This window comes from Martes martes (assembly GCF_963455335.1).
Source record: "Martes martes genome assembly, chromosome: 2".
In the NCBI taxonomy this organism is placed as follows: Eukaryota; Metazoa; Chordata; class Mammalia; order Carnivora; family Mustelidae; genus Martes; species Martes martes.
This window is the reverse complement of record NC_137889.1, coordinates 158,689,689-158,714,546: the sequence shown is the minus strand read 5'-3', so window position 1 is coordinate 158,714,546 and position 24,858 is coordinate 158,689,689. Positions and strand designations below refer to the sequence as shown.

At 48.2% G+C, this 24,858-nt stretch overlaps 1 protein-coding gene across 1 annotated transcript in view; it reads left to right on the top strand.

Annotated features, from left to right (window-relative positions):
- Positions 1-12,011: 12,011 nt before the first annotated feature.
- Positions 12,012-24,858, top strand: part of CCDC149 (coiled-coil domain containing 149) — a 98,101-nt gene continuing 85,254 nt past the window's right edge. The window contains exon 1 of the mRNA XM_080797823.1: positions 12,012-12,165. Coding sequence (XP_080653949.1) covers positions 12,118-12,165 — 48 coding nt within the window. The 5' untranslated portion in view covers positions 12,012-12,117. The remainder of the gene's footprint in view (positions 12,166-24,858) is intronic.

The window sequence follows — 24,858 nt, the reverse complement described above, 5'->3', positions numbered from 1 at the left end:
CCCAGCACCCGAATCCTGCCTGGCACATAATAGTTTACTCAAAGACTATTTGTTGAATTTTATTGAATGAACTTGTAAGATAGCTGACCAAAGTTTGCAGGTTAGGCTTGTGGCTAGAGAAGTAAGCAAAAGATGAACCTGCCCATATTGGTATCAACCTATGACCTTCATAGTTATTACACTCACAAATCAGCTAAGCTCACCCCACCAGGCTGCAGGCATCCTGAGTTTGGTCCCCATAGGCTATCTTGAGTGTCATCAGGGACACTTTTGATAATAGAATCTCTCTCTTTAAAAAATTGGTTTATGGATGAAAAAGTCCCAAGTATATAGGATGCTGAGTTTAGCAGAATCTGTATGTAAATTGGTATTTTGCTGGTGATCAATCTTGTGCTAAAAATGGAAAATCAATAAAAAAAAAGAAAATCTAAGGGGAAAAATAAGTTGTAGACATTTTTGGTCCAATGAGTTTCCAAGTCCAAGGACACAGCATCTGAGACCAAGGTTACCGTCTGTTTCGAAGGAGTGTGCAAGAAAACCGGATGACCATTTCATATACACAGAATATGGCTGAAGCTCTCAGTGAGAGAAAAGTTCCAAAGACAATGCTTCCTCTCAATTCCTGGGAAAAGCCTTTTCAGTAGCTCCTTGAGACTGAGAAGGGATTCATCACACATGACCAGCGGGATCTCTTGAGCAGCAGAGTTCACAGAACTGTTGAAGGTACAAGAGTGGAAACAGCAGTGAGCTTAAGGACACTGAAGTAGCATGAGAAAGAAGGAAAGTCAGTAAAAAACACCTCATCTGAGATCCTTCAACTAGATATTGAAATGGGTTGGCACAATAGAAAGACATGGACGGCACTGGGCAAGAGCCCGTGTCACCAAGTAGTGCCAATTCAAACCACTTCTGACCGAAGTAAGGGGGAAAGACTTGGGAATGGTGAGGCATTAAGGAGGGAACTAGTAATCCTATATACCGTGAACTTTCTCCAGATAATTTATGTAGACGCCTAATTAATTTTGTTAGAGATGAGGGGAAGTCTCATTAAGAGAAATAGCTGTTAGAGTTGAACTGTGTCTCATCCCCCAAATCATACGTTGGATTCCTACTCATCAGTACCTCCAAATGTGACCTTATTTAGAAATAGGGTCATTGCAGATGTAGCCAGTTAAAACGAAGTTATACTGGAGCGGGTAGGCCCCTAATCAATCCAGTATGACTGGTGTCCTATTGAAAGGAGAAATTTGGACGCAGGGACAGACACATATAGAAGGAAGACAATGTGAAGAGACACAGAGAGAAGTTGGTCATCTACAAGCCACAAAGAGAAGGCTGGGACAGATTGTTCACAGCCAATTTTGATTTCATACTTCTAGCCCCCACAGCTACATTTCTGTCATTAAAGCCACCCAGTGTGTGGTCCTTTGGGACAGCAGCCCTAGCTAATTAATACTGTTGCATAGCATAATAGAGTGCAAGAGCACAGAGAAAGTTTAGTCCTGATCCACCCTTACTAGCTTGGTCAGTCATTGGAAGACTCTTTAATATGCTCAGTTTCCTCTCCACTCACATGTAGAGAATCAGGAATGATACCCTAAATATTTAACAACCCCTAAGGCACACTGCAGAGGCTGCCAATCCCACAGGCGGCCATAGGAGGTGACTTCAGATGCATTCATTCTTGAAGCCGCCTTCCAGTCTTGGACAACGAGATGGACACCAAGCACTTAACCTGTTGAGGTAAGCAGCAGCAGCCCCGTCCACCACCAGGCTCCATCCACTCCTTCAGCATTTGGTCAGCTCAGGCCAGGGAAACACATGGGGATGGGAGCCATTGTGGGGGAACCATGAGGAGAGCTCCCTGCTGGTGCCCACATGTGTCTCTCCTGGGCTGAGGTATTTGGTGAGAGAGCTATAAGGGTACAGGGTTCATTCCAGGGGCACAGAGCCTCTGCCATCTACCAACCTGTACGGAAATATTTTCCACTTTTTTTTTTTTTTTAAGATTTTGTTTATTTATTTGACAGAGATCACAAGTAGGCAGAGAGGCAGGCAGAGAGAGAGGGGGAAGCAGGTTCCCCGCTGAGCAGAGAACCCAATGCAGGACTCGATCCCAGGACCCTGAGATCATGACCTGAGCCAAAAGCAGAGGCTTAAACCCACTGAGCCACTCAGGCACCCCTATTTTCCTCTTTCAACAACCAACTGGGTCTTCCCGGCTTTTACCTGCTGAATATCAGGTCTAGGGTAACTACAGATACTACATGGTTCTGTGAAAATTAGGTGAGGTGACATGTTTCAAGTGCTTAGCAAAGTGCTGGCATATGGATAATGCTCGAAAAACCCTAGTTTACATTAGCATTTTTTTAAAGATGTATTTATGTATTGGGGGAGGAGGCGCAGGGGGAGAGGGAGACAGAATCTCAAGCAGATTCCCTGCTGAGTATGGAGCCCAATGCAGGGCTCAATCTTGTGACCCTGAGATCATGATGGGAGCCAAAATCAAGAGTTGTACACTTAACCAACAGAGCCACCCAGGCACTGCATGTTTACTTCATTATTGAGTAGATTGTATTTAAATAGAACTCAAGGAACATTTATTAAGCACCTGCTATGTGCTGTGTACTATCCCGGGTACTAGGGATCTGAAGATGAATATGACCCAATCCCTGTCCTCAAGGAATATATTTTTATTCTTTTCTACTTCCCTGATCTTCACAATGAAAGGAGATTGAGTCTTTCAATATTTCAGTGCCCGTGACTATGGGTTCCACCTTCCTTTCCACACAGCATGTACTCATACCTCATCATTTGGGTATTTCTTTAGGGACTCCTCTATGCCATGGTTTGACTTGAGTGATTCCTGAACTGATAGCATCTAAAACAAAATGAAACCAAAAATTTGTATTGAAGCCAGAACTCCATTGATTTTGTATGCATTAAGATAAAAAGAAAAAAGTCAAGCTTGGTTAATATGTGCCCCGTGTTGCTTTTTTCAAAGAGGGCATCAAAGGATCATGATAAAAATCAGAACTGCTGCTGTGATTGTGGTGTTTCCAAAGATGAAATTCTTTGGAATCCATCTGTCCCTATGTGCACATGGATGGCTCCATCCCACCCTTATCCAGTGCTGGCATCTATGACCCTACCCTCTTGAAACTGGGCTGACTTGTGACTACTTTGACCAAAAGCTTGTGGTGGAAGTGATTCCATGCCAGTTCCAGGGCTGACCTTTTACAGGACTGGCAGCTTCCACTTTGCTGTGGTCTGAATGTTTGTGTCTCCTCAATGTTAACAATTTTACCCCCAAGCTGACGGTATTAGCAGGTGGGGCCTTTGGGAAGAGACTAGACCACAAATGCTCTGCTCTAGTGACGGGGGTTAATGTTCTTATAAGAGACCCCGAAGGCCCAACTCGCCCCTTCCACTGTGTTATATCATAGTGACCAGATGGCCATCAAGGAACTGGCCCTCACCTGACACTGAATCTGTCTGCACCATGATCTTGGACTTCCCAGCTTCCAGAACTATGACAAATAAATGTCTGTGGTTTTTAAGCTATTCAGTTTATGGGATTTTGTTATAGCCTCCTGAATGAACTCAGACACACTTCCTCTTCCTTGAAACACTTGCTCTTGAGAAGCTCTTTCTGGGAGCCATGTAGTAAAAAACCCGACATGGCGAGACAGGAGTAGGTGTTCCAATCGCCGGCTTTAGCTGAGTTCTCAGCCGGCAGGCAGCACTGACTGCCAGCCTCAACTGCCAACCGTGTTAATGTGCTGTCTTGGACATCCGGTCCAGCTGAGTCTTCAGAGAACCACAGGCCCAGCCTCTGTCTGGCCTCCACAGGGGAGACTCCACATGAGAACGACCCAGCTGAGCCCAACCAACCCACAAAACCCCGGAAGACAATAATAAGTCAATGTTGGAGCCACTAGGTTTGAGGGAGTTTGTTGCATAGCAATGGGTGACCAGAATTCTGCTCTTTGGAAACTTCAAATATTCTCAACTTCAAAGCACTGGAAAGAGGCCAGAGCATGGGAATCAGAAGCTGGGCTCTGGCCACAGCTCTGTCCCTAACAGGCTCTGTGACCTCGGGCATGGTGCTTCATCACTTTGGGCCTCTGTTTCTTCCCTAAGGGGTCCAGATCTCCAAGATTCCTCATACTTCTAACTCTTTACGGTGCTGTAATCTTTCTTGGATGGTGGTTAACAGCCCCTGCACTAACCATTTGTACAGAGCTCCACCCAAATGTAAAATTCTGCTCAATTTCATAGAGCTGCAGGCCCTCAAGGTCATCTGGCTCTACCTGCTCATGGTATAGACGAGGAAACACCAAATCACGGGGTTATGAAGGTGCCCCACCTCCCACACTCACTGCTCCAACCCACTGCTCCCTTTCTCAAGCTTTGTCCAACTATTACTTCCTTCACCTTGGAAAGGAGTCATTGCTTCTTTTTTCAAATGATCTGGGGTGTGGTGAGTAAACTCACCAACTTATGTTTTCTGTGTCTTTGTGGTCTTTAATTCTGCCCTTTCACAGTAATTGCACGTGGTTTTTCTTTTTTGTGCATTTTTAATTTTTTTCAAAAGTTTTTTGTTTTTGTTTTTACTTATTTTTATTATGGTAGGATATATAGAACATAAAATTTGCTGTATTAACCATTTTTAAGTGTACCAAATGGATCTAGTTCTCATGATTCATTCCCAGTTCCTGGGAAGGGCGACTATGTGACAATGATATAAAGCCGTAGAGGCCGATTCTGGAATATTTCTCCATGTTTCTGCAGTGTTCAGCTGCTTGGGGGAACTTGGCCACTAGACTAAGAGCCTCGAGGACAGAAGACAGCGTCTTGACCTGGTTATCAGAAGACCCTCCTAAGAGCTCTTATATTGTCTTAAGATTGTTTTTCTGGGCACCTGGGTGGCTTAGATGGTTAAGCATCTGCCTTCCGCTCAGTCAGCTAAGCGTCTGGGCCCTGGGATCCAGTCCCACATCTGGCTCCCTGCTTAGCGGGGAGTCTGCTTCTCTCTCAGCCCCTCACCCTGCTCTCATGCTCTCTCTCTCTTGCTCACTTGCTCTCTCTCTCTCTCAAGTAAACAAATAAATAAAATCTATTAAAAAAAGATTGTTTTTTTCTGCCTCACAGGAACAAACAGGGTTCATCAATGGCAGCTGTTGTGTCACAGGTAGGCAAATGGGAGGCTTTCCCCCCAAAGCTAAGCTACTCAGTAGAACAGCAGGGACATGGTGCACTCATAAATACCCTTGTTGACAGTCTCTCTTTCGAAATCATGTTTATTTGCCAAGTTGTGTTTCTGCTAGAGAACAAAGGGAAATCTGCCCTTTGGTGACTGAATGAGGTCAAAGCATTATAATCGGTGTCACCAAGGCCTGACAGTTTCTGCCCCACAGATGTAATGAAAGCAAGCAGATCACTGCCATTCTCTGAAACATTTGCTCAAGTATACCCACAGGCTGTGGCCACGGGCTGCAGGCAATGCCTCTTCGTCTGCCCCCAGCCAGGGGAGCCAGCAGGCAATGCCTCTTCGTCTGCCCCCAGCCAGGGGAGCCACAGCACCTTGACCGTTTGGACACTGAAAGGAATCACAGCTTTGGTGGAAAAGCGAATGGTGGTACCATTCGCCTCTGATGGGAATGAAGGGGCAATAAAACCCTTTGGGTCGACCTTGCGTCCTGGGGTCTTGAATCTGGTCTCACTATGGCCGCAATTTGCAGAGGAAGGCTGGGCTCAAAGAAGCTATTCTCAGAACACCGTGAAGGGTTCACTTTGCAGTCACGGTCATGGACAGGCCGCTCCCAACAGGGAGAGGCACATCATTAGATAAATGTCATGACCCCGTAGGAAGGGGGAAGATAAAAATCAACATCCAGGGTTCTGAAGGACAGCCTAATGGACAATAAATATTTTACCAGCTTCAACCATTTATATGGAATGCCACCTTTTCACCCTATCAAATTGTTTTCTTTGTGTTTTCTTCCCTCCCCCAAGTCCCATTACTTTTTCATAGCGCAGAAGGGAAAAAACAACACTGTTGTCACTTTGCTAGTGAATTCTGTACACACAGTAGTTTCTAGATAATGTTAGTTCTCTTCTTTTGGTGTTCCTTTTCACTAAAATAAGCCTGCCTGTCTCTACTGGGTAAAAACTGTCCCCCCACCCTATGAGAAAATTAGACCAGAGGACAATGTAGGTGATCCTATTTTAGACAATCATAAGACTTTTTTTTTTTTTTTTTTTTTTAAATAAGCCTGGCAGAGCGACAGGGTCAGTCCCTCTCTTGGCCTGCAGGAGAGGCCAGTGGCCCCCAAGTCAGCCATTTCTATTTTCGGATCCCCAAGTCCAGAGAGCTAACCTCCCCTGTGCTGAGGGCCACGCAGCCAACCCGCTGGCAGATCGGGCCTGCCGCCTCTCCGCATTTACATTTCCATAAATTTACATCAAATTTGTGCTGATTCATATCCCCCCCAACCACCGCCACCCCCCCCCCGCAGAAGAAATGAAATACATTATCAATAAGTACAACAAATCTGAATAATCAGAGCGACTTTCCCTGTCTCTTTACCATTTAACTCCTTCCTTGGGGCCCCGACTCACACCATTTCCCAGACCCGCCAGAGCTGTTTTTCTCCCCAACCCAGCCCTGCGCCTGTGCTTCCCCCGCCCCCCTCCGCCCTTCTCTCCCCACCTTCTTGATTTTCTAGCCTCTTATCAGGTGTCCCACCGGGCCCTGCCTCTCTCCTTGCCCCTCCTTTCCTTCCTTGCCTCCTCCAGCTCTAGGCCCTTCGCTGCTGACTTCTCGGACCCCTTCCCAGAGCCGTTCCATCGCAGGAGCGGCCCCTCTGCCTCGGCAGGTCCCCACCTCCTGCCCCCGCCCCCCGCCCCGCAACGACCCAGCCAATCACGTCCAGGCCTGCGCCCCTCCATGATGGCAATTGCGGGTCCCGGCCTGCCAGGCCATCATCAGCCCCTCTCAGTCATTTGAGCACCTCAGCGGCGGTTCAGCGGGAAGTGGAACTTCCTTCCACCCCCTGCTGCCGGGCTGATTGGCAGCCAGCGGGGCTGGGGGGAGGGGGAGCAGCAGAGAGCAACTGATTGTTTGCTGCTGGGTAAGGAGGGCTTGGTGGTGGCAGAGAGAGGGCCCAGGAGCTCAGGAGGCAAACAGACAGAGGATGCTCTGAGTCAGGAACCCCGGGCAGAATCGAGGTCTGTCTGATGTCTGGCTGCCAGCCCTGGTAGGGAAATGATGGATGAAGTGCTTTGCAGAGCATCCCCAGGTAGGTGAAGAGAGAAGACTTATCTTTTACAGAACTGAGGCCAGTGGCCCAGGGGACCTCGGGTCTCAGGGCTCTGTAGCAAGCCTGACTGCCATAGGATACTAGGACCTACAGTCCTCTGCAGTCCTCCACCCGCCCCCCCCCCTCATTAAAATCAAGAACAAGGGAATGCACTTAGCAACCAGCTGAGGTGGGGGAGGGCTCCTGGCAGGATCTGTCTAAATGTCCCTCCTTTGACAAAAGCAAGAATTGGGGGACCTTGGCTTACATGGAGTTAATTTTTTTTAATTATATAAATACACACACACACACATATATATATAGTGTGTGTGTGTGTATGTGTGTACATAACATACATCATTATTGTAAGGACCTATTTTATATTTTTATTTTAGCAAGAGGCTTCCATTGAGGTTAAACAATAACTTTGTTGTTTAACCCTTAAACTGTCCCTGCTCCCCTTCCCCCAGGGGACTTAAAAACAAGTCCCGGAAACCAGTTCCAGGTAACAAAGCCCAGGTACAAGGGTGGGTCAGGCCAGGTGGAGACATCCGATCAGTGGGGGCACATGCTGTCTCCTAGCTACCAAGGTGATGGGCTAGTTTCCATGGCTACTGTGGGGTGGATTGTAATTCAATTACCCACCTGTGTGTGGCCAGGCCCAACCACATGAACTTTCCTCTATAAAAGTTAGTCTGGAAAGCAGGGAGGGGTCGTCCTCTCTGTAGGGGCATCCCCGACTGGTCTGTTTGACGGTCGGTCTGACTCTTGATGCTTGGCGCGAAATAAAGCTTTGCTTGATCTTCACTTTGTATCAGTGTCGCTCCTTTAATCACGGACCCATTATTGGGGTACCCATTTTTGGGGGGACCTAACAATTATGAACCATATCATTATAGGTCATTTTCTTCCCAGGCTCATCAGACTGGATTTCCTAATTCAGACAGGAGAAAGGTGACTGGGGGAAAGGAGTGGTCATGGGTATTGCCCCAGTTGTGTAGTTCGGAGAAAAGCTGAGCCAAAAATCTCAACTATAGATTTGCTAAGTTCCCTTTAAGGAGAACATTGACATTTTTGCTTGGGCAGCCAGAATCTGAATTGAAAATACTGTCTGGAGAAGTTGTATCAAAAGCTTTAGGGCTTTCCTGGGTGTCTGGGGCTGTTGGGACTTGGCCAAAGTTATCTCGCAAGTCAGTGGAGATGTGGTGAAGAGAGGCCACGTTTCCAACAACAAGTTCAAGTCGTCCTTTCATTCCCAATCTCTCCAGAGGTTTTTGTTTGTTTGTTTGGCTTGGCTTGGTTTTCATCAGTATCTATCTGCTGCTTCAATGTCTTAGATTAAGCTATTCTGGAGTTGCCACATCTAAAACCCTCTCAAACTTTTGAAAGTCAGACACATCACTCAAAAGCATCTAAGCACTTTCTTCTAACACTATAGGTACATATAAATAAATAAATAAAGCTGGCCCTGGGGCTATGAATCAATATGGAAAAATTGGGACCCTGGAGATTTTTCAGAGTGCTAAGGGGGTGTGAAAATAGAGGCAAAAGCCAGCGTTTCAATACTTAGTGTCTGGGTGGCAAATTTAGGAAAAAGACTTAAGACACTCCTGGTTTTCCATTGGTCCTGTGCAAATGGACTGTGGGTTGGAACATTTAATGTACCGCTTTTATCAGATATAAGGACAGTTGGTGAGCAGTTTCAGTTTTTTTCTTTGACGAAAGTTCACCACAATATAATTAGCTTTGTTTTTGTCAGCCTGGGCTGCTGTTGATGAGGTATCTAGAGGCCTTCTGGTATAGGTGCCTAAAAGCTTAAACTGCATTTAATTATTATTATTACTCAATGTCAGGCTACATAAATGAAAAGAGATAAAAAAGAATCGCTTGCAGCTCCATTGCCTCGGTTCGTGATTAAATCATATCTCACAAGCTAAGCAGCTTCAAGCTGGCACTTGGGGCACGGAAACCTCTAAGGAAAACCCCAGGCAACTACAGAGGCCATGTCAGTGGAGTTAAAAGTCTCCCCACATGCTGGGGTGGGTAGAAGCTCGCTGCTCTTTGATTTTCCTCCCCAATTTTATTTTTAAATACCTCAATAACTGGTTGACTAACTGCAGGGAAAGAAAGCACATAGGGGAAACAGAGTCATACAGAGGATTGTCTTAAAGGTATGTGGTCTCTCAGGTGAAGATTCCTGGGCTTGCAACTGCTTCCGGATTGTCCTGCTGCCTGAAATCACCAGGGAAGGCTCCAGAGCAGCAGCTGACCTGAAAGCCTCAGCTGCACATGGTAACAGGAAAGGAAGGGCTGCTTTTCTACCTGAATGCCAGCTGAGACGAGGCACAGACCAGGAGGCAGTGGAAGGCAGATGGACCGGGTTATGCCTGCTCTTCCTGCAGTGTAGATCCTCGACAGGTCGGATGAAACCAGATGGTTTGCCAGAGGGCAATATATTGGCAGACAATCCCTTGCTTTGTAGCATGAGGCGTTGATCAGGCTGTTAGGAACAAGTGTTTGACACTGAGTTAACCCTAGACATTCAATTCAGAGAATGAACCTTCTTCCCACCTCCTCGGATTAAAAAGAGAATGGATTAGGTGGCCCAGCATGGTCAGGAAACCAGAAGCCTTAGGATGCATTCTAGCCTCTTCTTTCTTTTCTTCCCATTCGCTAGAACAGTACTTTGCAAAACCTCGATGGTAAGGCTTGCAGACCCTCCAGGACAGGGACCATGGTCTGCAATATTATTGAACATTCCCAGGATGTATACAGTATTTGTATACAATAGGCACTGAATAACTGTGCTGCCTGGTTGACTGGCGGGCTCCTTCTCAGAGCCCCTGGCCTGCCAGAATCTGTTGTAGAATCTTCTTTAGATGAAGGCCTGGAAGGTCACGATGCCAGGGGCTATTGCTTGTTAATGACTGCCGGGGACAGTTCTGACCAACAAGGCTCTTTTTCAGTAGCCTCACCATCTATGCCGGTTATTTGCTGATACATAGCAAACCACCCCAAACCTTAGTGGCTTCAAACGTAGCAGCCATGTATTTAGCCATGTGATCTGGGGTCTGCAAATTGGGCCAGCCTCAGCTGGGTGGTTCTTCTGCCGGTTCCTACTGGCCTCATGCATGAACATCTCATCTGTGGCAGCTGGGGGTCATTGGCGTCATTCTCATATACGTGGCAGTTGGCTGGTTGTTGGTCTTGAGTCCATCATCCAGGAAGCTATCCTGGGCTTGTTTGTATGGTAGGGCACACAGGTTCCCAAGAGCATAAGCAAGGATTAGCCCTCCTGCACATTTGTAAACACTGCGTTAGCTAAAGCTAGTTATGTGGCAGAGCCTAGAGTCAAAGCTACAGACACGGGCTGGGGCACAGGCAAGGAATTATTAACATTTTACAGATGGTCTGCAGGTCGACAAAACAAGGCCAACAATAAATGTGGTATGTCCTCCTCCCAGGTGTGGTACCTAATGTTCATCCAAGATGCTGAAGAGATCCTCTGGGGCTGGACGTCCTAGCCAGGTCTGTTTCTCCGTTTTTCAGATCTCTGTTTCCATATTGGATACATGAAGAGAACACCCAACTCACAGGGTTGACCCAGGATCCAAAAGGGGCTAAAAATTATAAGTAAAGGCTGGCAATGATGCTCCCAGCCTGTGTGAAATGGTTCCATAGCCTCTTAACCTACCTGCTTATCCCCTTAGGTAGGGCTTCTGCAAGACTGGAAAGCCCACATTGGTGGTGGTCCATGAGAGTTTAGGAGACCTGGGAAAACCATCCTGAATATTAACGACTTATTTGTGAAGATTCCCTGCCCTCTGCAATTTTCTTCAGCCCTTCCTCTCAGGAGATGGTCTCCGTTTGAAGCCAGCCTGTCCACCCCCCCCCCCGCTCCTCCCCACCCCCCTGAAAGAGTGCAGCATCCCACTCAGAGCTTTGGGTCCTATTTAGAATTCAGTATTGTTTTATTTTCAATTTTTTTTCATTTGCTTTCTATTTATGACAGCTGATAATTTGAGAAATAAATACAAGTAAACATTAAGAACTTCAAAAACAATGTTAAATATATAGCACGTGGTCGCTTCATTCCCATGACCATCAAATATTTGTACAGTTCCTACTATGTGCCAGGCCCTGTATCTGACGTTCCCTGGAGAACAAAGCCACTGACTTGCCCCGGGGGGGCTTACTCTCTGGAAGCGGGTCAGGGGCTCGCTGGATTTGGGGGCTTGGCTCTTGCCGTGGACACGCAGGTGCTTGTGGAGCCCACTTCCTGGCAGGGGAGAGCAGGAATCCCTGAGCCAGTAGCGACCAGCATGCTGAGGCCCCCTCCGGCCCCTTCCCTGAGAGGCTGGGCGCAGGGGCGGCGATGGCCGGCGTGGGGCCAGGGCCCGGGCGCGGGAGTCAGGGGACCCGCGTGGAGATCGGGGGTGTCAGGGGCTGGGTCCCGCGTGGCAGTCGTGGGTCGGGGAGCGGGAGGCCGGGGACCTGGAGGTCGGGCGGCGCGGGGAGCCCCGGGACCCGGCGGACTGTGGCTGCGGCCCGGGCGGCCGCGGCTCCTCCTCCCCTTCCCGCGGAGGCGGACGTTGAGTCAATAGCGCGGGCGGCCGCAGGCGGCGGCGCGGCGGCTCGGAGGCGCCCGGCCCTCTTGGGGCCGCGCGGGGCTCGGGTCGGGGCGACGGCGGCGGCGCGGCGGGGGGAGGCGGAGACGGTGGAGGAGGAGGCGGAGGCGGTGGAGGAGGAGGTGGAGGCGGAGGCGGAGGAGGGCGGCGTCCATGAAGCCGGCCCGCGCCTGCAGGAGGAGGCCATGAACGGCGACGGGACCGAGAGCGACTGGCAGGGGCTGGTGAGCGAGGTGAGGCCGAGGCGCCGGCCGAGGGGACAGGGCCGGCTCGAGCGGCCGCCCCGGCCCACAGCCCGCGCCCCCCAGGGTGGCCAAGCGGCGCGGGAACGCGCGGGGGACGCGCCGGCCCCCGCCCCCGCCAGGTGCGCCGTTCCTCCCGCGCTTCCCGGGCGAGCCGGGCGCCGCTTTGCTCCGCGCCATCTGGTGCCAGCTTCTGGGGAGGGGCCTTCCCACTCTCCCCCCACCGCACCCCGGCAGGGTTTGGCCCGGGATTGGAGAGCGAAGCGCGGGCATCCGGGCGGAGAGGCGCCAAGCCCCACCTGCTTGCCTGGTCACCACTGTTCTGGAGCCTCGCGATTGGACGGCCCGTGCCGAAGCGGAAAGGGGGTGCGGGGGGGGGGGCGAATCCGGGCCCTGGGGTTCCACTCGGGCCAGGTGGAATTACCTGCAGTGGAGGTTCGGGTGGGTGAGTTCAGGGTCCTCCGTAGCCTTCATGCAGTCACTTAGTCATTTTTTTTAAAAGATTTTGTTTATTTATTTGAGAGGCAGAGATCACAAGTAGGCAGAGAGGCAGGCAGGGGGTGGGGGGGGGGGGGGAAGCAGGCTCCCTGTCGAGCAGCGAGCCCGATGCGGGGCTCGATCCCAGGACTCTGGGATCATGACCTGAGCCGAAGGCAGAGGCTTTAACCCACTGGCCACCCAGGCGCCCCACACTTAGTCATTTCTGTCAACACGTGTGTACGGTGGGCCTACCCCGTGTACGGCGGAGAGCCCTTATCAAAGGCTGTGAAAGGTGCAGAAGTCATTTGATCTGTGAAAGCAGAAACACCAGGCCCCCCGCCCCACCCCCACCCCCGCCGTCACAAACACCCCTGGGGTCCACTTGTAGTCTCCTAAGCTGTTCCCACTTGAGCCCACCTGAGTTTTTTGGCGTGCGAGAGGCTGTCCACAGACTCCTCCAGGTGAGAGTAAGGATGATGTGTCCCTCTCACAGGTAGGTGGCTCTTCCTGACTCACCACCATATGTGACAGCAGTTAGCCACCCTACGGAGCCATGCTGAGCATCCCTCTGAAATTTTCCATTCTCTCCCTGCTGAGAACCATCCCCCTGCCCCAAGGCCAACTTGGGGTTTCTTGGACTTGACTACTGTGCACACAATGTGGGGTGTAGTGGTTTGCTCTCTTCCTTCCCCTTGTGGATTGTTGGAGGGAAACCCGGTAATGTCCTTCTCCTTTAGTCATTTTCTGGGGCTCCAGGTCAGTCTGATAACAGTACTTAATGTCCAGTGTGTGGGAAGCATTGTATTTTTGAAGAGGAATAAGATGTCATAAGTTCTCTTTGGTTTAGTTTGTTTACTCTTGGTCTCCTAGTTGAAAGCTCCTACCTAACTAGACAGCATTCTGATAGGTTGTTCTACCTGGGTTTCCTGTAACGATCAGGCTTTATGTCAAGGGACAGATCCTCTAGAGGACTTTTCTCTTGGCCCTTCAGGAATCATACCCGGTAGTCAAGGATGCCGGAGGTGGTTCTCCATAAAAGTCCAGTTCTGGGTGCTGAAATGGCAGCGAAATGTTCACCACTCCAACCGGTATTTATCGAAAGTCTATTAGCAGCCAGATACATGGTGCTTGGGATTCGGTACAAAGAAAACTGACGACCTCTTCAGCCTTCCAGGAATTTCTGGAGCATATGTTGCAGTTAGGGAGAGTCACACAATAGACACAAAGAGTGCTAAGGAATGGAATGTAAAGGATGGAAGACCAAAGGAAGGAAATGCTTAATTGCATTCGAATGTGCCTCTCCGTGGTGGGCTTACCTCTGCCTTGCACTGACCACACTGTATTGCAGACTGGTGGTTCCTACCCACCCCCCAACCCAGCGTGGGTTTTCCTTGGCTTTGTTCCAAGTGCCTACACACAGCTCTGTACACAGCAGGTGCCTCCAGAATGCTTATGGAATAAATCAAAATCCTGAAATGGGTCTTTCAGAAGTGGCCTTGCCTGTCCCAGCTGCATTTCTTCAGGGTAAGGCCTTCTTGCCTTCCACGGACTTTCATTAAAGACTTTAGAATGTGGAAGGCACACAGCAAGGGTGTATACTTGCCACTTTCATGATAGTGAATGTCTATTTCTTGAGTCCCTCAACAATGTTAAACACTTATATAGCCTCAATCTCATCACGGTATAGAGTAGGAATTACTTTGTATTTTACAGATAAGGAAACTGTGGCTCAGACAGGCTAAGGAGCTAGAGAATTTGAACCCTGGTTTGTCTGACTTTCTTGGAATCATTAGACACTACTTTGTATTTTTTTTTTTTTTTTAGGATTTTATTTATTTATTTGCCAGGGAGAGACAACAGTGAGAGAGGGAACACAAGTAGAGGGAGAGGGAGATGCAGAGCTCCCACCAAGCAGGGAGCCCAAAGCAGGGCTTGATCCCAGGACCCTGGGACCATGCCCTGAGCCGAAGGCAGACGCCCAATGACTGAGCCACCTAGACTGTACTTTGTATTTTAATCATTGGTTCACCTGTCTACATCTTCAGCTAGACAGTAGGTTCTCCAAGGGAGGGGATCATGTCTTATTCAGCTTTGAATCCTCAGAGACTAAATCAGTGTTTGTTAGAGTATGATCTACACATCACCTGCACCAGTCATTTGGGGAGCAAAAAGTACAAAGAGTCACTCTGCATTATTGGGGAAAATGCAAGTTTCAGAGTCTCTCCCCAAGTCTATTGTGTGCCCACTCCTCACCATGGCTGCATCCAAGTCCTGACCCCTGAGTAGCTGTGAATGGAAACTTATTTGGAGATAGGGCCTTTGCAGATATAATCGAGTTAAAGACTATGAGATGAGATCATTCTGGATTTAGGGTGGGCCCTAAATCTAATGGTGTGCTTATAAAAGAAAGTAAAGCTAGATTTCAGACACAGAGATACAAGGGAGAAGGTCTTGGGAAGACAGACACACACAGACGGAGGCCATATCAAGATGGAAGTAGAGATCGGAGTTGTACAGTGCAAATCCCGGAATGTCAAGGTTTGCCAGCCGCCTCCAGAAGCTGGAAGAGGCACGGAACAGATTCTCCCTCGGAGCCTCCAGAAGGAATCAGTTCTGCTGACACCTTGACTGTGGACATCTGGTCTCCACAGCTGTGAGAGAATAAATTTCTGTTTTAAGCCACCCAGTTTGTGATAACTGGTTATGGCAGCCACAAGAAACCGATACACCCATGGCATGAAAATGCCCAGGAGTGTAGCCTCAAATCTGCTTTTCTCAGAAACTGAGCTACCCAGGGGATTCCCCTGCCCACTCAAGTTTTGCTGGCTGGCTGTGGACTGAGTCTGGCATGGAGAAGATATCTGATACTCAGCCAAGCAGGATTCAAGGAAGAGAGTGGTCAGTGGCCGGAGGTGTTTCACAGTGATTTTGGAGCCCAGCCGAAGGAACTGGGGAAGATGTCACCAGACATCTGACCTGAGCTGAGTGGGCTTTTTGACAGCTCCCATTGGTTTTTCCACGGAAGACGTGGCTTCTGCCTCCCGCCATTACCCCTCCTGCCCAGAGCCTTGTGCTCGCTTTCAGTCAGTTTTCTTCCTCAGCTTGCTTGACTCTAGGAAGCAGTTTTCATTTAAAATGATCCTACAGAGATGAGTTTTATTTTCATATTTTTAGTATAACAAGCTGAAATTACAGCCTCCTCTCAGGCCCCGAAGTCAACACGGCCATGCGTGTGAAAAAAAGCATGTCTGATGTGCTGTATTGGAAATTAAATGTCTGGGGAGGAGGAAATGATGTTCTTAACGCCACCTGAGGTGATCTTTCAAAATCGGGGAGAAATCTTGAAATACAGCCATGCAGACAATCAATACCTTTCTATTTCCAAAATAAAAATGCTAGCCACCTCTCAGCCTGCTGCCCTGTGATAAACCATGCTGAGTTCAATGTCGCTATTTTCACTATTTGAGTGTTGGTTAATTAATTAGATAGCAATCAGTCTCATATTCCTTGAGTGCGTTGTATGACCCTGGGCCTCTGCCCAGAGTGGAGCCACTGACATTTGAAAGAGAGAGATTGAATAGACATATAGTCTATTCAATTCTATCTATAGTTGTCCTATGGTTAATGGCACAGCTGTGGGTCTCAGCAGTCGACCGAAATTGGGGGATGAACTTTGGCTACCTCTTTCTGGGTGCAAATGATCAAAAACCCAGCCCAAAGTAGTTAAGCTCAGGGAATTTACTGGCTGGTGTTGGGGGTTGAATTGTGCTCCCCCAAAACATCTGTTCAAATCCGAACCCCCACCTTACAGATGCAAACGTAACCTCACTTGGAAATAGAATCTTTGAAGACATAATTGAGTTAAGGTGGGTTCCTAGTCCAATGACTAGTGTCCTTAGGAGGAGAGGAAAATTTGGACACAGGGATTCACAGAGGGAAGATCATGTGAAGTTACAGAAGAAAGAAGGCCACGCGTGATGAGCTATGCAGCTAACAGGAGTGCCCCCAGTTGCTGGCAACCACCAGAAGCTAGGAAGAGGCAAGCAGCAGTCTTCTCCTAGAGTGTTATTAGGGAACGTGGCTCTGCTGACACCTGAATCTTGGACTTCTAACCCCCAGGAGTATCAGAGAGTTCATTTCTGTTGTTTCAAGCCCCGCGGTTTATGGCAATTTGTCACAACAACTCTAGCAAAACAATGCAGCTGGCCTGCTACTAATTCCAAGGCAGGGGTGGTTTGGGGCACAGCTGGATCCCCGACTCGAAAGGACACTTGGCTGTTTGTCTTCAGTCTCAGCCTCCCATACTTTCAAGTTCAGAGGAGAAAACAGAAGCTCTTAGGTAGTACATTCCATAAAACCGCAGGAGTCACTCCCTGGGAACTCAGATCACTTGCCTGCCCTGGAATGAAACTGCTCTGGATTGGAGTCCTGCCTCTCCCTTTCCCTGAGCTTGTATTTGCATCCTAGGGGGCTTGAGCAGGACTCCGCCCTTGGCAGGGGTGATGCAGTGGGGGGCACACTTCTGGTGCTGGGCCACAGTCTCCTCATTTCAGGATAGTATCTGGTCAGAGGTCACCGTTGTGTCCCTCCTTGTCCCCCTCTCATGCTAATCATGTCAATGTAGTGCTTAGTCACTGCTCTGAGCCTAGGGGACTTCGCTGTCTGGCTCAGGCTAGGGGTAAGGGGTTCCAATTCTGCCTGCCCCTAAATCACTCCTGAGCAGAGGGAAACTTGTGGAAACTATTGTGCAGTTGTCTGGGTAGATGTACCACACAACACTTGGCTGGGTCCAAGACCCTTGAGATTATGTCCTACTTACTCAGAAGGAAGAGTAGATTTGTTAGGGTAAAGTCTAAGCCACTGTAACCAAGATACCTACCCTCAAAATAGATCGTTTTAAAGTAGGTACATAGGTCTCATTCACGTTACAGTGTGGTGGTCCATCTGGGGAGGGCAGATTCAAGAATCCAGATTTTGGGGCACCTTCTTACTCCAGTGGGTCCTGGGGGTGGTCCCCAACTGTCTGTGTAGAACTGGTTGGTGCCATGTTTTTGCTCCAGCCCAGGAGAATGGAGAAAAAGAGGGCAGGGGGTGTTCAGGGCTAGGGGTTTTTCTTTAATGAGGGATGACTTCTGCTCCCATCCCCTTGGTCTGAGCGTAGTCACGTGGTCTCCCCTCGCTGTGGGAGGTGTTCTAGTGAATATAATCTTTAGCAGTATGTGCTTAAATTTGGGAGGGTTCTTCTTATCACCACCTGAGATTTTTTTTCACAATTTGGGAGATTCAAAAGTGAGAAGGGTACATAGGACATGAAAAATACAAGCCATAAAAGGAAAAAAGGATAAATTTGACTTTATCAAAATTTAAAACTTCAGCTCTTTGAAAAGCTCCATGAAGAAAATGAAAAGATAAGCCACAGGCTGGGAGAAAATTTGCACAGAGCACATACCTCATATCTGGAATATAGAAAGAACTTGCACAACTCAATAATAAGAAAACAAGCAACCTAATTTTTAAAATGGCAGAAAAGTTCAGTAGACACTGCCCTCAAGAGATCTGTATGGAAAACACGCCCATGAACAGATATGCGTTATTACCGTCGCTAGAGAAGTATAAGTTAAAAACCACAGTAAGATGCCCTGACACACTTATTAGAATTGAAAAACAAATAAACAAAAAAACGAATGAACCAAGTGCTAACGAGGTTGGAGAGCAGCCGGGAGCCCCATGCGTCGGTGGAGGAATAGGACATGAAAATCCTTTTGCAGTTTCTCATCAAGTCAAACATACACTTAACTCAGCAACCCAGCAGTCCTACCCCTAGGAGTTTATCCCAGAGAAACGAAGACATATGTCGACACCAAAACCTGCATGTGAATGTTTATAGCAGTTTTAATTTATAATTGCTGAGAACGGAAACAGTCTCCACGTCCTTGAACTGATGAGTGGGTAAATGGCTGCACATGCGTGTGACAGAACCGTGCTCACCATTAAGATGAAACAAATCACTGATCCATGCAAAAATATGAATGAATCTTTAAGACATTTGGTACACCTGAAGCTAATGTAACACTGTGTGCCAACTATACTAAAAAAAAAAAAAAAAAAAAATTGGCAAGTGAAAGAAACCAGAGGCTCAAGCCAAGCATACCTACTATAAGATTCCATTTATATGAAATTTCTGGGGAGGCACAGCTATACAGGCAGGAAATAGATCGGTGGTTGCCAGAGCCCAGGAGTGGGGTGAGCAGATTGACTGCAGAGGAACATGAGGGAACCTTCTGGAGTGACGGACATATTCTATGCCTCGATCAAGCTGACGACTACATGAGTTGTGTGTGCTAAAATTCATGGAGCTGTATACCCAAAAAAGAGGAATCTTTCCCTGTGTGAATTATATCTCCATAAAACTAATTATTTTTATTTTTTTAAATTTATTTATTTGTTAGAGAGAGAGAGCGAGCGAGCACAGGCAGACAGAGTGGCAGGCAGAGGCAGAGGGAGAAGCAGGCTCCCCGCCGAGCAAGGAGCCCGATGCGGGACTCGATCCCAAGACGCTGGGATCACGACCCGAGCCGAAGGCAGCCGCTTAACCAACTGAGCCACCCAGGCGTCCCAAAACTAATTATTTTTAAAGGGAAGGCTTGAGTAGTCAAGATCACCATTGCTCTAGAGAGCCTTACTCCTTACCTGTCCAGGTCCCCACCTCATCGGGTTTCCATCAAGACGAGCTGGGCTCCCCAACCCTGTCCGCTGGTTTTCACTCTGCTCTCCCAACCCAGGCTGATTGGGCGGAACTCCACGTGCATTATTTTTTTTTTTTTTAAAGATTTTTATTTATCCATTTGACAGACAGAGATCACAAGTAGGCAGAGAGGCAGGCAGAGAGAGAGGAAGGGAAGCAGGCTTCCCGCTGAGCAGAGAGCCAGATGTGGGGCTCGATCCCAGGACCCCGGGATCATGACCTGAGCCGAAGGCAGAGGCCTTAACCCACTGAGCCACCCAGGTGCCCCTCCACGTGCATTCTTAGAGACTCCCTGATAACCAAGCTCTCTCCTCCTTACACTCTTGATTCTGTCCTTTCCTTAACTTTGGAGATCTTTCTAGTCTTTTGGGGGGCTTTGGGAGAGGAAGCTCCTGGAGACACTCTTCTATGCCCTGATGTCTTAAGGACCAAACTTTCAACACTGAAAAGCCAGTCGCTTTGTTGCCTGTGTTTTGCTGGGTGCTCCTTTCCTGGGGACATTAAGGCAGAATGACTGGCTTCTTAAAAAGGGAGAGGAATATGTAGCAAGAAACAGGATAGGGGTTTAGGAAGTGAAGGCAAGGTGGGTAGATAGAACATCAGTTAATATCTCAAGGCATTATTCATATTAATAATATTATTATTAAATGAAAAAGCAGTACCCAACAGTGAGCACATATATAGATAGTTGGTAAGGCTTGAGCAGTAGGAAAAAAAGCTTCTCAGAGGCAGTGGAACTTGAGCTGGGTCCCTCCCCTTTGGTTGAAGAGGGCATAGGTGATCAGGACAGGAAGCAGGCATGAACCCTGGGCTGGTGGTTGACTTTTGAGGATATGCTTCTGGTAAAGGCTGAAACCAGTGGGTTGGAGTATAGCAGACATTAAGCCTGGAGTAGCCAGGGTGGGCCAGATGGGGAACGACTTCAAAAGCAAGACAGAGGGTGTGCGCTAATGTAGCTGGTAATAGAGAGGCACTGGGTGCTTTTTTAGCTAGATTTCAAGTTGATGAAAATATTTGGAATAGATTTCTTTCCACTAAACTCAATGATCGCAGAGCCTCTTACATCTATGAGGCACTATGCCAGGCGCTGGGGATGTACAGGCAAATTTGGTAACTTTGCCAGGAATCAGGGAAAGACAAGATGAGAGACCAGTAACCCGGTCTTTTCTGTCATCACCGACATTCCCAATTATTCCTTTTGCACTGAAGTCATGCCATTAATCACACGGTTTTCTAACTAACCCGTAACTTGTCTGTCTCTCCACGGAACCCGAAAGATCTTGAACTCCTTGAGAGTAGGAACCATGTGTTATTAATTTGTGGCCTTAGCTCTTTGTACCATATTTTGCCCTTTGTAGGTGTTAACTGTAGAATATATGAATTTGGATGTTTTGAATAAATAAAGTGATAAGGAGACATAGCATCTGTAGGAAGAGAGGAAAAAGAATGGCTGTGAGGAAGATTTTTTTAAAAAGACCCCAACGGGATTTCATAGTCAGCTGTTTGGGAAGGTGAAATCAAAGGAGTCCGAGGTGACCTAGAGAGTTGGTGACGCTGGGTGTGACAGAGGGGTGGGGGTGGCCAGGTCTGGTGAGAAGAGATGAGTTCCATTTAGAACTCTGCATTGTTCAGAGTTTCCTGGGAGTACTTGAACTCTTGCAAGGCAAGCTTCGTGCTTACTGGGAACATTTTGGATGAGCAGCTATCTTCCTAGTGGCAGGCTAATTTCAGAGTAAGTTTATTAAAATTAGCATGTGGGGGAAAGTGAGCACAACTGCTATTTTTAACTAATAGGATTCATGTTCTCTCCTGTGCAGGGAAATTCGCATATGTGCTTCTAAAATTGACAATTTCTACTCTTATTATGTTAAAAAATTAATTTAGTGGCTTTCACATTGAATAAAATACATTGGCTGAAGATTCGAAGAGGACTTTGCTAGTCCCTGAATGAAAGTGACCAGAGTGAATGACATTTCTCACTCACCGCCCGGTTTCCCACTAGTGAAACCACACTGAGGCTTTGGGTGCCTCACGGCAAAGGACTTGGCTTAGTGGAGAGCCTGCATTTCTCTCTGGCCCATAGGGTAATGTGGTACCAGTGGGAAGAGATACCTGGTTCCCGAGGAACACAAACCTTTGGTGATTTTTTTTTTTTAAATTTTGAAGTCTTCCCATTTTCATTTTCTATGTAAATTTGCTAAGTAGTCAACTCTGTTTCCATTGCTTTATGCTGTTTTATTGTAACAAGCATTTATGTGCAGGATATCAAATCTTCTTCAAGCCAGTCTACCCTCTATCAACTAGCCTGTTATGCGCCCTTAAAAAGAAAAGCACTTTTCATGCCTTCTATGGCTCCCCATTACCTGGTATTCAAAGGCGCCCTCAAAGTAGCCTTGACCTTTCTAACTTTATGTCTCACTACTCCCCCTCTCCCCCCCCCCCCCCCAGAAATTGGCTGCTCTAGACACATTGATCTGTGATCCATTCTTACCTTTACCTTATTCTCACATCCTGATCTCGTCTGGGTGGACCTTCTACTTCTTCCCAGACCACAGCTTTTACTAGTCCTTCCAGGTGGAACAGAAGCCCACACCCCTCATAAAATCATCCATGACCACCCAGGCTTCAAGTGAGCTCTTCAACCTGTTGCCTTATGTAGCTCAGGTTCCAACCCACTCATCCTGCATGAAAAAGCTCCCAGAGGAAGGAAGGGACCTTCTCTGTGTGTGGATCTTAACTCCTGCACCAGTTATGAGCTCCTAAGAGAAGGGACCGTGACCGCCTGTGTTAGGTAGGAGATAGGAATGTGTTTCATGCTATGACTCAAGAGGAGCAGAAACTGAGAGGAGATACTGAATAACACCCCAGAACCAACGTAGTTCTAGCCCATAGGCAAGACCTCTACTTGGATTTCACATCCTAACTTTTGGAAATTAACTCCATTTATGCACAGGATATCAGATCCTTTGTTATATTATATATAATATATATATAAAATATATATTGATCTGATATATATTATATCAGACCCTTTAGCTTTATTAAATGGCTGACACACAGGTAGAGTATTAGTGACATTGGATGGATCCGTTCCTGCATGAGTCTGGTTGGTTGGATGGAGGAGTAAAGGACAGCCTTTAAAATGGGACAGGGGATAGCAGCGGAGAAAGGTCAGTCTTCAACACAGCAGACCCAGATTGAGAACTACTCTGTGCAGGGCCTTGGACACCAGATAGTCGCTCTTGAGGGGTTTAAAGTCCAGTGGTGGTAGAGAATGGGGATAAGGCCACTACCCTGTGACACACGTTTTGGTAAGTGCTCTGCTGGTCAAGGGGAAGTTCATATAGCTTGGGGATTGAGGAAGGTTCTTGTGCCTGGAAGGTTGGGCAAGATTTGAGCAAGTAGAAGTATAAAGGAAGGGTGTTGTAGGCAGAAGGAACAGAAATAACAAAGGTGCAGAGGTGGCAAAATGTAAGGCTTGTTTAGGAATTACCAGAGTCTGGTTTCTGGTTGGTAACACATAGTGGTGCTTGGTGTAGTGGTTGTTACACAGACCTTGAATGCCCTGTTAGCTATTTAGAGAGTGCTAGGGTCCCGAGTGTGGCCTTTACTCTCAAGGGGACGATGTCATGATCGTACGCTTTGAGCAGGGGAGAAATTACCTGAATGCATTGGGAAGGAAGGTATGTAAGTGGTATGGATAAGGATTGAGCCGGACACAGGAGCCCAGCGGTACCTCTTTCTCTGTCCCCTTGCTTTCATCACTCTCAGCCCACCTTCTACCCCTTCTTTACTCCTGCAAATGCTCTTGCCAAGGCCATCCAGGACAAGCCTCCTGTTTGCCATGCGCTGTGGTCTGTCTTCAGGCTTCAGCCTTTGTGGTCCTGACCTTGCAGTCTATGACACTCCACTCTTTTTTCCCTCCACGCTGGGCATCCCTCCACGGAGCTGTTGGACATGTCTCTGGGCACCTCACACTCCCTGTGCCCTAACCTCAATTCATCCTCCCCCTTCTTTCCGCCGTTCCTGTGTCTCTCCCCTTCTTCCATCCCATCTCAATTAATGACATCACTACAGAGTCTGTAATTCTTCCTCCCAGCGGAACCCAATCTAATTATTAATGAAGGCCCCTATTTTCTGCTCAGGGACAAGTCTTTAATCAGGGCTCTGGGTCACCACTCCCACTATCCCACCATGGCCCAGGTTCTTAGCCACTCTCCCCAGAATATCTGCCACACCCTGTAAGATCTTTCTTCCATGTCCAGCTGTCCAGCTGGATTTGTCATTAGAAGCACTGAAAGGATTTACCACTCCTTTGCCTCAAGCCCTCTGATGGCCTCCGGAGGCCTTAGGAGTGAAAAACCAGGCCCTGCAAGGGCCCTACTCCCTCCTTATCTCCAGCAACTGCCCTTCTGCTGCCACTTCCCCCGCTCTCCACAGAGCTCTTGACAGACACCAGATCATTCCATGCCTTGAGGCACCTCTAGGCCTTTGCTTGTGTCCACAGTGACCTCCTACAGGTACTTTGAGGCCCAGGTCAAATATCACATCCTCCACTTGAGTTTCTTACCTCCCCTAGACCTGGTGTATTTTACTTGGGCAGTGGATAGTATATTTGACTTGGGATGATGGTGTGGGGGGCTGTTGGCAGCACGACAAGATGAGGATTCCAAAGGACGGGGACCCTCAGAGAGGTGCGTGGCCAACAATATCTAGTACAATTCCAGGCACATGAGACTTAGCAGGGACTTGGGGAAGGAAGGAAAGAAAGGAGGAAGGGAGGGAACAAAGAGAAGGAAAGGAGGAAGGAAACGCAGTTCATGCTACCATTTCTGATATTCTCTTTGAAGCCAGCCCTGCTCATCCGAGGCTGTGCCCCCCTTCCAGCCTCTCCCCCCACCTGATCATGGCCCTGAAGACGCTGAGAGTGAGTGTCACGTGGCCTCAGCCCATGGCCGGTGTCCTGCCAGCTGCTGGGCTCAGGCTGCAGTGGGTAACCTAAGTCATCAAGCCCCACCGAATTTCCTGACTTCTCCAAGACCTCAATTCCTCTGGACTTCCTACCGTGAGGATATTATCTGTCTATTATCTGTCTTGTATCTCTCACCTAAGATGGGGATAAAGTGAGGTGAGATACGTGAAAGTGTGTTTGGAAGTCCTCAGCCCTCTCTGGTGGAGGTGGTGGTCCAGTCCTTGTGGGGCTTTGGGTAAACCCTTCCCAGGGCTTCGGAGATGCTGCTGCCGGGAGAGGTGATGTGTCAGCTGCTGGTTGTCAGCACGATGCCATTGAAGATTCATGTCGATGGGGTACAGGTGGGCGTTCTTGCCTGATTGGCCGTCTGCAGACCCCATAACCGAGGCGTTGTTAGAGGGGGCAAGGAGGGAACTCCTTCTTTCTAGCCAGTTCCAATTTGCTTTTTAATTTGCTGCCGTCTGGTGAGTGCCACTGGGGCCGGTCT